The sequence below is a fragment of the Quercus suber genome, unplaced genomic scaffold (genome assembly GCF_002906115.3).
Source record: "Quercus suber isolate HL8 unplaced genomic scaffold, Cork oak 2.0 scaffold_491, whole genome shotgun sequence".
NCBI classification, from domain to species: Eukaryota; Viridiplantae; Streptophyta; class Magnoliopsida; order Fagales; family Fagaceae; genus Quercus; species Quercus suber.
Genome location: NW_027069940.1, coordinates 387,699 through 400,448, shown reverse-complemented (window position 1 = coordinate 400,448; position 12,750 = coordinate 387,699). Strand labels below are relative to the sequence as shown.

The 12,750-nt window shown below is 34.4% G+C and overlaps 1 protein-coding gene across 1 annotated transcript; it reads right to left on the bottom strand.

The window, feature by feature from the left end:
* Positions 1–959: 959 nt before the first annotated feature.
* Positions 960–4,875, bottom strand: LOC112025332 (phenylalanine ammonia-lyase-like). The gene is given in 2 exon segments (XM_065763077.1): positions 960–2,970; positions 4,535–4,875. Coding segments are annotated over 2 exon segments (2,013 nt in total). The 5' UTR covers positions 4,798–4,875; the 3' UTR covers positions 960–1,220.
* Positions 4,876–12,750: the final 7,875 nt, after the last annotated feature.

Below are 12,750 nucleotides of genomic sequence, written 5' to 3'. Positions count from 1 at the left end.
AAGAACAATGATATGTCAAGGAGTTGATATCCTATCATCAATAAATGCAGGTTTTTCAACTGAGCATGAATAATGGTCGAGGAGCTACCAATTTCATCTTGTGGACCACATTTGGTTGAAGTCCAGCAACATAGTTATTATCTTCCATAAAGTTATGATTAGATGGTACAATTGTACAAAATGTCATAAAAGACCAATTCTTCCAAGGAGAGTCAAATTGGTCAATAACAATGGGTTAATAATCAGGTTGGAGTCGTACAGTAGTTTCAAAACTAGAAAGTGGNTTTGCCAAAGAGAAAAATTTCCCTTGCCACAAAACTTCTCTACATCATACTTTGTGCTTGACATCTTTACTGTGTTCAAAGGATTGAATCCTAACCTTAGCTCTGATACCACTTGTTGTGCAGATAGCACCCCAGGACTCCAATCAATAACAGTAAATAAGCGGAAATTAAATAACAAGCACACACAAAGAACACAAGAATCTACGTGGTTCGGCAAACTGCCTACCTCCACGGAGACGATGGAGAAATTTCACTATAAAAAATAGGGAGATACAATAGTGCACAATAACACTCTCAAGAAACCCAAATTCCAATTACACCCTAGCACTCTCTCACAGAAACAATAAGAATAGAAGTTGGCTGCCTCTCTTTTCTCTATTTTTCTCTCATGCGGCTGCTCACTAGGTTAATTGGAATTCTCTAATTCCACGGCTGCTTACTTCATCTCATAACCTAAAATATATATATATATATATATATGTCATAAGTAGGCTACATTGGTCTCCTAATATAACAAGAATTCGTTGACTTGGGCTTGGCAATACAAGCCACACGGGGCCCACCGTCAACATTCAACAAAACTTCAAGTAAGTCAGCAAAATTTCATTTTGGTTGAGTCAAATATTGCAGCTAAACCTTAGTGACCTCCAGTGCTATTTAAAAAGAAGTAAAAAATGAGAAAGAAAATGTTTTATTACTACTGCTATATTGATAAGCGGGTCATTCCTAAACGACTCCAAAAAGTAGTAAGCTGTGATACTGATCAAAGTGTAAATGGATTCTTTCAGCATTTGATGCAGTCCACATGACTACTTTTCAATTCACTATCTTTTTTTAGCTAACAAAGGCTTTTTGCCTTTTTCAAATATTATATCTTAGGAGGAGATACAGCAGCATGGGGATTAGAGAAACAATATTCATACATATCAAAATAGTTTAGTTGATGGGAAGAGGAGCACCATTCCATTCCTTGAGGCAATCCAACATTGGATCAATTAGCTTTCCCTGAGACATTGCTGCGAACACCTTGTCAAAATCCTCACCGGAAGACCTGGTCTTTTCCCCAGTCAGCAATCCAGTCCCTAACTCTTCCCTCACAAACCTGTACAACGGATATGATCTGCATTCCTTAATCCTGTTTGCAATTGCTGGATTTCCACTCTCAAACGCAACTCTTGCACTCTCTACCTCTTTTGGCAATACAGACTGCACTTCTTCCTCGAAAGCTACAATCTTTTGGAAGATAGATGTGCTTTCATTCTTCTCACTATTGCCATTTCTCAATGCGTGTTCAACTAGTACTTGCCTCAGTTTTTGCATCAATGGATAGGTAGCATTGCAGGGGTCATCAATATAGGCAAATACGTATTCCCGATCGACCACGTTGAGCAAATCCTTCTCACAGGATCTGGATGGGTGAAGCTCTCCATCAACACCAGTTGCTAGAACTCTCTTAGCCACTTTGCTTACAGTATTCTTGACAGCGGTCTCCAAATTTTCCTCCAAATGCCTCAAATCAATAGCTTGGCATAGTGCTATCAAAAATGTGGAAGACATGAGCTTCAAAATATCAACAGCTTCTTCTGTTTTCCTTGAAGAGATCAATCCCAATGAGTTCACATCTTGATTGTGCTGCTCAGCACTTTGGACATGGCTAGTAACTGGATTTGCCAGATATTGAAGTTCAGAACAATAGGCCGCCATGGCAATTTCAGCCCCCTTGAAACTATAATCCAAACTTGGATCCCTACTAGCATAAAGATTTGATGGCAACCCATTGTTGTAATAATCATTGACAAGCTCAGAAAATTGTGCAAACATGAGCTTTCCTATGGCTGCAATAGCCAAACGTGTGTTGTCCATTGACACACCAATTGGGGTCCCTTGGAAGTTACCACCATGCAAGGCCTTGTTCCTAGAAACATCAATCAAAGGGTTATCATTTACCGAGTTAATCTCCCTTTCAATCGATTTGGTTGAGTATCTGATAACTTCAATCTGTGGGCCAAGCCATTGAGGAGAAGTTCTGAGAGCATAGCGATCTTGTTTTGGCTTCTGCAGGGGATCTATTTCATGTAGCCTCTCAGCTTATTTCACATAAGCACTTCCATCTAAAATGTGCTCCATAATAGCTGCAGCTTCAATTTGGCCAGGATGGTGCTTCAATTTGTGTGTCAAATGGTCGGTAAATTCAGGCTTTCCCTGCATTACTTTTGCAAAAATTGCTGATAAGATTTCTGACATAAGAGTTAGAAGGTTGGCCTCGAAAAGAACCATAGAAGCCAAGCCAGAACCAACAGCTGTGCCATTCACAAGAGCAAGGCCTTCTTTTGGCTGTAACTCAAAGAACCCGGAATTGATACCAGCTAGTTGGAATGCTTGAGCAGCATCAAGGGATTCACCAGAGGGTCCAACAGCTTTAGAATTGGGGCGGCCAGTCAGCAGTCCAGCAATGTAGGATGGAGGGACAAGATCACCAGAAGCAGTGATTGTACCGCGAAGTGGCAAGACAGGAGTGATGTTATGGTTGAGGAACTTGGTCATGGCCTCCATGACTTCAAATCTAATGCCAGAGTATCCTTGGAGAAGGGTGTTGATCCTCACTAGCATTGCAGCTCTTGTTGCTGAGTGAGACAATGTGTGGCATGTCTCTGTTCCATTGCCAAATATTCCAGCGTTCAAAAATCTGCAGCAACAACATTCATCGTTTTAGATTAGTCATGATAAAGTGATCATTTCATAAATTTTGAAAAAAAAAAAAATACTCACTATGGTATTAAAATAGATGGGGGTGATTATTAAAATTAAATGACATGGATTTTAATGAAACAAAATTAACAGAACACTTTTCTTCAAATGTCTCTGGCACCTAAAATATATTCAGGTTGGCCAAGAAGGTGAGTTTAAATTTTAAAAATTAAAAAATTATGAGTTCAAATTTTAGGGGTAATTGGAATTAATATAGGCGTGGAAGAAATATATCCTTCTAAAATTGGAGGAAATTCTATCCTTTTAGTAAAAAAAATTGGAGGAAAATCTAGATGAATAATATTTTTGTTTTTGAAAATACTTAAATTTATTTTGAGAGAATGGGTATAAAGGAAAAAAATTAACCATGATGTGATGATTGCACTCCATAAAATATGATTAAATTAATTATTAATTTCTTCACCACAATGATAGGATTTGAATAGTTTGATACACTCCAACAACTGTGCTATGATTAATTAATTAAAAACTATCATAACAGAATTGAAAGTCTAACCAAACCCTCAACAGCTTTTTGTGCCAAACAAGAGCTCAACAATTTACCCCAAAAAGAAACATGGGATTTCTGATTAGGTTAGGTGATCAAGAATATCAAACATTCCTTATTCAAAATTCTAGCAGAAATAAAAATTTAGAGAAAAAAAAAATAAGAATCAAAATTATTTGTTATAATACGGTCTATTTTTAGTCACGTGTCATGATCTTAACTGTCCTACAAATTAGAGCGAAAATCCTATCTTCTTTTACCATTTTAGGACAGTCTAATCAACTTGGTTTCATGACTTTTAAATAATAATAAAAACTTGGTCCCTTGAAATTTCCCAAATTAATTGTTCAACACTTTGTATACTTGTGTTTCTTTTCCAAAAATGGTAGGCAAACCCAGCTGATCGAACTCTAACTAGTATAGACTCTGTCACTCAAGCGGCTGAGTGAGTCAACCCGTTCCACCCAACCCGTACCCAAAGTTGACTATTACTGTTTATTATATTCATTACTTTTAAGCATTAAACAAGCCCAAACTAAAAAAGAAGTATTTCATTTTCAATTAGTCTTAAAAGCTCTTTTATTTTCAATTCTGAACATCAATTTACATTTTCAGTTACTTTTAAATATTTTTGAAAAAAAAAATTAGCATATTTGAGTTAATAAAAATAATTAATATATTAATTATTTTTTATATCATTTGTTTGTATATTATATATATTTATATACAAATAACATTTTTATTTAATTTTTATTTATATTATTTAATTTTTGTAATTAATTAATTCAACTAATAAAGTCGTCTTATATAAGAAGAAATTTTATAATATATATATACATATTTTTTTTTATATTACTTTTCCTGATACCACCGCTCTCCCGAGTCAACTCACAAATACAGCACCGACACAGCTCGGCCGAGTCAACTCAGCCACCAAGTTTCAAGCTAACGGAAAACTAAAGAAAAAAAAAGTATATAAAAAGTTATAGCTCACCTAATCAACTCGGTCTGAAGAGCTCCACCTTGCTTGGTTCGCCTATGTGAAGTAGCACCAAACCCAGTAGTGACACCATAGCTATCTTTACCAGACTCCATGCTCTCTATAACCCAGTCACTGCTGGCCTTCACGCCAGCCCTTTTTGACTCGGAAAGCTCCACCTCGACTCGTGACTCACTCATGGCTATCGCAGCCACCTGTGATATCGTCAAGGTCTCATCTCCGAGCTTCACCAATGGCTTCCTGAACTCGGCCACCATGCGCTTCACCTCGTCTAAATGAGACCCTTTGAGTGACTCAGTAGCCACACCCCAAGTCAGCGAGTCATGGCTAATGCAAAGACCCGCCTCCCCGCCTCATCACTGCTTTTGTTAACATTGGTTCCCATGACGAATGACCCAATTGAAAGAGTGAAATAATGGCAATTTTTCTCTTAAAATATACAACAATGGTGAATGGTTTCCTTATAAATTGACTCACACTACAACAACATAAATTAAAATTTTTTAATCTAGTTATATATTCTTTGAAGAAAATGTAAACCATAAAGTGAATAAATTGTATAACGTATACCGTCAAAAAAATAAAAAAACCTAAACAATTTATAAAAATACCTCCATGTAATAATTGATGTCACGGAAGCCTGAAGAGAAGCACACACGATGCTCTCTTGATGAAACAGAAACTAAATTGTTAGTTTCTAATAGTAAACCTCGAATCCACGAGGGGTTCCCTGAATCCACAAGGAGATAAAACTGGAATCTACCATAAAAGAAAATTTGACAAAAGTCTGTGTTTATTGATAATAGTTTGTTTTGCCTCTGACGACTACAAAACATATAAATACTGAGTAAAAACATTTAAAATCCTAATTCGCACTAATTAAGCGAATAGGGGACAAAATTACCGAATTTTACCAAAAATGGCAAAATTGAGTTAAACACAGAATTATAAACTACTGATTTTAAGGGTCGTCCCAAAACAGACGTGACCTTATTCTGACTTTTAAACTAAAAGTTATTAAGGAAAAACAAATTTTACTATAAATAGCAAAAACAGTATTTTCGGGGCCTTAACGAAGGAATTTGCCTAAAATTTGGCGACATTCATGGCATGAGTCTGGATCAGAACGCCATTTCCCTTTAACTTGCCAAATTTCATGCAATTCCGACACTGTTACCTCTGATGGCCCCTACTGGCACCTCTCTTTGATCTTGCGTTGTGACTTCCTACGCCCTTGCTGCTCTAGGAAGGCATGTGCTGTCTGTTCTACATCAGTCCCCCCCACTTGAAAAAAACTCGACCCCGAGTTCCCACTATCCGATTCATCAGGAGGATGATAATCATATAAATCAGCAACATTGAAGGTAGAAGAAATGCTCATATCTGGAGGAAGAGCAACCACATAAGCATTGTTGTTGATCTTCTTAGTAATCTGAAATGGCCCGTATTTCTTGTCCTTCAATTTGTTGTAGGTACCAACAGGAAGTCTCTCCTTCCTAAGATACACCAACACTAAATCCCCAACGTTGAAGATTTTCTCACGCCTCTTCTTATTACCAGCATCCTTGTACTTAGCATTTGTAGCTTCCAGTTTCTGCCTCACCTCCTCTTGCATGGCCTGAATACGGTCAGCCATATTCTCTGCTACTTGACTCACTCCTGGAAGCTCAGGTAAAGGTACCAAGTCCAAAGCGTGTTTTGGGGGCACGACGATGGCAAATGGAGACTTACCAGTGCTTCTATTGACTGAGCTATTGTACGCAAACTCTGCTTGGGACAATGCAAGACCCCACTGCTTGGGCTTCTCATCTGAGATACACCAAATCAAATTCCCCAAAGTACGATTAACCACTTCTGTCTGGCCATCAGTCTGTGGATGACTAGTGCTGCTGTAATTCAAGGAAGTGTCAAAACGCTTCCACAAAGTTCGCCAGAAGTGACTAATGAACTTGGTATCCCGGTCAGAGGTGATGGACTTTGGCACTCCATGCAAACGCACAACTTCTTTAAAGAAAAGATTGGCCACTCGAGTAGCATCTGAAGTCTTCTTACATGCTATGAAATGGGACATCTTGGAGTACCTGTGAACCACAACAAAAACAGAATCCATACCTCGCTGGGTTCGAGGAAGACCCAGTATAAAGTCCATAGACAGATCTTCCCATGGTGCTTGTGGGACTGGCAAAGGCATATAAAAACCAGTATTCTGAGATTGTCTCTTAGCAGTTTGGCAGATTGGACACTTCCTCACATGATTGCCAACATCCCTCTTGAGTTGTGGCCAATAATACCTTTCTTCCACCAGTGCTATAGTCTTATCTCTGCCCATATGTCCACCCAAACCTCCACCATGCAGCTCCCTAATAATCTGCTCCCTCAATGAACTTTTAGGGATGCATAATTGGTTACCCCGAAAAAGGAAACCATCCTGGATGTACATACTATTGATAGCAATATGAGTTTGTTGACACTTACCCCAAATATCACCAAAATCCTCGTCATCCTCGTACAGCTCCTTGAGGCAATCAAACCCTACAACTTCAGTACGTAGGGTGGTCAACAATGATGCTCGCCTACTGAGTGCATCAGCCACCTTATTGGTTACACCAGACTTGTGCTTCAGAGTGAAATGAAAGCGCTGTATATAAGCTACCCATCGAGCATGCATCCTGTTAATGCTAACTTGACTGTTGATGTGCTTTAATGCCTGATGATCCGTGTATAATACAAACTCCCTCTGAATCAGGTAGTGCTCCCAATGCTTAAGAGTTCGTACTACAGCAAAGAACTCTAGTTCATAGGCTGACCATTTACTTCGAGCTTCACAAACTTTCTCATTGAAGAATGCTACTGGTCTGTTGTCTTGTGAAAGAACAACGCCTATCCCGACCACAGATGCATCACACTCCACCTGAAACACCTTATCGAAGTTAGGTAATGCCAAAACCAGGGTGGTGCTCAACTTTTCCTTGATTAAGGCAAAGCTTTGTTCTGCCTTTTTTCCCCATGAGAACTTCCCTTTCTTTAGACACTCAGTGATAAGGGCTACTATGCTACTGAAATCTCGAACGAACCGCCGATAGAAGGTTGCTAGCCCGTGGAAGCTTCGCACATCACTCACTGTCTTTGGAGTTGGCCACTCTCTGATTGCACGGACCTTATCCTCATCAACATGAATCCCATCCGCACTGACCACATACCCTAAGAACAGCAACTTATCAGTCAAGAAGCTGCACTTCTTTAAGTTGATATACAACTCATTGGCCTGCAACACCGCTAATACTTCTCGCACATGATTATAGTGGGCTGCTTCTGTCTTACTGTAAATCAGGATATCGTCAAAATAAACTACCACAAACTTTCCAATAAATGGTTTCAATACCTGATTCATAAGTCTCATGAAAGTGCTGGGAGCATTGGACAATCCGAATGAAATAATGGCAAGAAAAAACTGAGTTTTTGGGGTTTGAAAAGTATAGGAAATCTTGCTCACTAGCTTAGGCAGGTTTGTAAGGATTTCCTGGTTTGTGAAGAAGGGTTGTGAGGCTTAAATAGATGGCAACATGGCATTGGCATGGGAGGTTTTTGAATTGTTTATTTTCAATGTCGTGGCAGAGTGTTTTGGTAGGTAAGCTTTGAGGAAAGGAATAGAACCAAGGTGGTGGCTCAATGTGGGACCCATTGGGGGTTGGTTGAAAGTCTTAATTCTGATCGGAGGATTGTTATTTCTATCCCACGGTTGAGAACTCGCAACGTGGCACCACTAATGCATGTTTAGCCTTTTATTTGGTGGGGCCCCGGGTCGGGTTATTTGTGTTGGGTAAAAGTTGTTGCACACAGATAGTATAATTTTACACACAAGCCGTAAACGCGCACGAGACAAATTAAAACAACTGAGGATCAAGAAAAGTTAGCGTCTGCCCTCACGTTGATTTATAAAATATTTTTAGATATTTTTTATGAAAAAAGAAAAAAATAATTGACTTTTTTTAATTTTTTTATAGAAAATATAAAAAGTTGTATCGAAACTTCTTTTTTATATTGGATATATGGCTTTACTTAACCATCTTTATGGGTCCATTTGGAATTCGTTTATTTTACTGGAACATAAATTTTTTTACTAAAAATCTTGTATATAATGTAAAAGTTAGTTAAAATAATACAGTAAAATCTATAAATAACAGTAAAAATAAACTGAATAGTAAAATAAGTTAAGTAAAAATAATTTTTGTCAAACACACACTTATATTAGAATCTTTTAGTCAGTGGCCGTAAGATTACTCGATTAAAAAAATTTCATACTATATTTTTTTTGTAGAGATTTAAGGCTTTTTTAATTTAAAATGAGACAGTTTTCTATCGTTTGTTTAAAAAAAAAAAAAAAAGCGATAATTTTTTTCTATTATTTGATTTATTTCGGACCATGGTTATGAAAATGGTTAACTGATATGGTTGGTGGAGATTGAAAATAAAATATTGAACTCTCAGTTTGGTTCTGGTAGATCCTCAGTCCCAACAAATAAAAGTACCTTGTACGCTAAATCGATTGTGGTTCACTCGCCAGTTAAAAGGTTCTTATACTCTGTATAAAGGAGGGGATTAAAGTAGATCACTTTTCTTTGAACCGTTAATTGAAGGATATTCTCATTTACAGCCTGACTGTGAATTAAAGAGAATTAAGGAATAAATTCGATATTAAGGTGATTGGCTTGCATACTATTAATGATTTTAATATAAAATGTTATAAATTGATGTGACAATGAATATAATTTGAGTTTTTATTTTTTTATTTTTTTATTAGGGACAATATAATTTGAGCTAGTAAGTCACTTTAACAAAAATTAAAATAAACATTTAAATTAGAACCTATTTGAGTGGAGTTTATGGTGTTTTCCCTCTCACTTGCATGTTTATTTCTCAAAAAAGTAAATGATTAAACATTTAAATTACTCTTTTACAATTAATGACACATAGGTCTATTAAATTAATTATAACCTAACATCACTTAAAGCAAAAGAAAGGCTCGTTACATAAAAAAAATTCTAATTTAATCTAATTCATTTAAAAATATTAATAATAGTGGGTTTCAATTAGCTCAACTAGTAAAGTTTTTGATTATTGAATAAGAGATCTGGTATTCAATCCATGCCAAAAACTAATTAGTGTCTTGGTTTGATGATAATAAGCTATTATTAAGAGCAGACGTCATAGGTTAAAACTCTCGAAAAAAAATCTAAAACTATTATCATATGAATCGTATCATATCGTTGAATTGTACACATCTACAATACATAGACATGTGGGTATATGGTTTTATTTGATTTAAATAAGTTGTTATACTTTTTTAACATAAAATTATTTGAATACTTAATTGAGTCCAATAAAATAACATGTCTATGAGTTTTTTTTTCCCCTCTTTTCTTTCTCCTACAAAAGGTGGACTACACACTTGACACTTTGCTTTCATATTTGCAAATTTCTTTTTTATTCTATGAATAATGTATTAAATGAAAATAAAATTATTTTTTATTTTGTTATTATTTTTATAAGTCTAAGTAGCTAAAATGCCTAAAAAAAGTTATTAGAATAAAAGAACAATAAAAAAGATAGTAAATGTCAATGAATAAATAATTTTGCAAGATGATGAACATGATGTTAACATATTATTACTTTTGAGTTTAATTAATTTGAATTTTTTTTTTTAGATACGTAAAAAATGGGGGTCTTTATGATCATATTACACCCCCGGGCAGGGAGCTAGTGGCCTCAGTCAGGGAGTCCGTAGTCGGTACTCGTTTTGTACCCTCAGTGTGGGAGTCATCTCACATTTTGTGAGTACACCTCACCACTAAGTTTACCCACCAACGAAAGCCTGCAGGCAACGGGACTCGAACCTAAGTGTGTTGCACAAAGCGTCCAAGCCTTACCCACTCAGCCAAGCCCTCATTGGCTAATTAATTTGAATATCTATGTTATAAACATATGTTAATTTGATTTATTTAGCTAGTTTTGCTAAATATTATTATATAAGGAATGATTAAATTGTTCATTAATTAAATATATTTTGAATTTATAATGAATATATATTTTTTATATGTATATCTATAACTTTTTATAATTTTATTAGATATTTGTATATTTTATGATACAATACACGATATAGAAAAATAAAGAATCGATTTATGATACAATTCACGTTTTAATAACTTCGGCTATATATTTGTTGTGTTTGCTTCTTCTATAAACTGACTTGTGGCTATTCACCTAGAATGAATTGGATAAACAATGCCACGTGGCAAGAAATAGTTTGTACACATCATGTTTATGAACTCATGTGTCATGTGTCAACAAATGTAAATACATCTTTAATGTAGAATCTTTAATATATCCTTAAATCACTCTTAGAAACCGAAATTTTAAGAGCAATTAAATGTGCAGATTTTTTTTTTTTTTTTTTTTTTGGATAGGAATTAAATGTGCAGGTTGTGCATCATAAATAGCACCATAATTGGTATTAAAAAAAAAAAACCATAAATGAAAGTTTCGAGAAAATTAATAAAGCCTATTTATCATTGATATAAATGATAAATTAAAGTTAAAAAAAAAATTAAAAAAAATTGGAAAAGATGTAAAAGGATTAAGATCCTCTAGATTTCTAGGGTACTCTATTAATAAATTTTCTTAAATTCTAACCATTCTTTTATGATTTAAGAGTCTAAATTCTGTCATGTCAACAATCTACTAATAATACTCTTAAAATAATATAATAATGTAGCAAACAAAACAATTAAGAATATTGTTAGTGGAATATTGACATAGCAAAATCTAGACTCTTAAATCATAAAAGAATGGTTAAGATTTAAGAAAATTTATTTAGTAGAGTATTCTAGGAAATTTAGAGGATCTAAATCCGGATGTAAAAACGTATAAGTACTTTTAGTTTTTAGTAGTTAACTATTTGGTTAATTGGTTGTCCCTTTTTTTTATATTTATTATAATATTTGGTTGTCTAATTTATGTTGTAAAAGTTATTAAAAAAAAAAAAAATCTTATACTATTTTCGTTTCTCTCCCCCATAACTTATTATATTATGTTACCTAACCTGCATATCCTCCAGTTTTGGCCATCTCTACTCTTATGCTTGATTATTTTGTAGGAAACTCTTTCCGTAAGTGTTTTTGGATGTCCATTAAATTAGATTATGTTAATATGTTGTTCTTGTCATTCTTAAGAGCCCACAGAATTAAGAGNAAAAAGTACTTCACCGTTGAATTTTCCCCAGTTTTCTATGGCTAAGAAAGAAATTATGCATTCGTAGCCAAAAAAGAAAAAAAGAAATTATGCACACCCACTGACTATTCAGAGTTAAAAAGAATTGATAGAATTCAATGAGTTCAAGTGACACTTCATCTAATAAGGAAATTGGAAATTGATGATAAGATCATAAGTTGAAACCTTTCGGAAAGTAAAATATGCCTAAATAATAAATATACATTTATATCTATTAGGTTTTTTTTTTTTTTGGGGGGGAGAAAATATCTATTAGGTTTTAGATTGACAATATTCGTTGACAATACAATATGAAAAGGATTTGTAAAATGAGAAAATCTAGAGACATAAAAAAATTGAAAATCTTCTCAAAAAAAAATTTTGACAAATAATTTGACATCTAATAATGTGGCAAATTTTTAGTGGTACCTGAAAAAAGTAATATTGATTGGTGATAGGCTTAAACGAGAACCAGTAAAATCTTGCCAAACATAACAAATCTGAAAAATATTATCAAATTTTTTATGTACTAGTGAAGTGAAAGCCTAGTAATGAATTATATATATATATATATATGAGAAATAATAACTAAATGAGTTATTATTACATAATTTTAGAACTCGTTTCTAACTAAATGAATGATTATTATATAGAAAATGCATAATTTTGTATATTAGTCCTTATATATAATATCTCTAGCTAATTAAAATTATCAATAAAATATTTTCTAATTATATATTTTATAATCCTTTATTTATTAATGAAGAGGGTGATTTGAATTCAAGCAGATAAATCTTTCTAATCCTTGCATAAATAAGGTTATCATAAAATAATTAATTCCAAATTTAAGATTAAAAAATTAATTGTATCTGTGCACCCAAAAGAAATTTCATTTTTAAGTCTCATTTTGATATTAAAATCCTTTGTTTTAGTGTTAATAT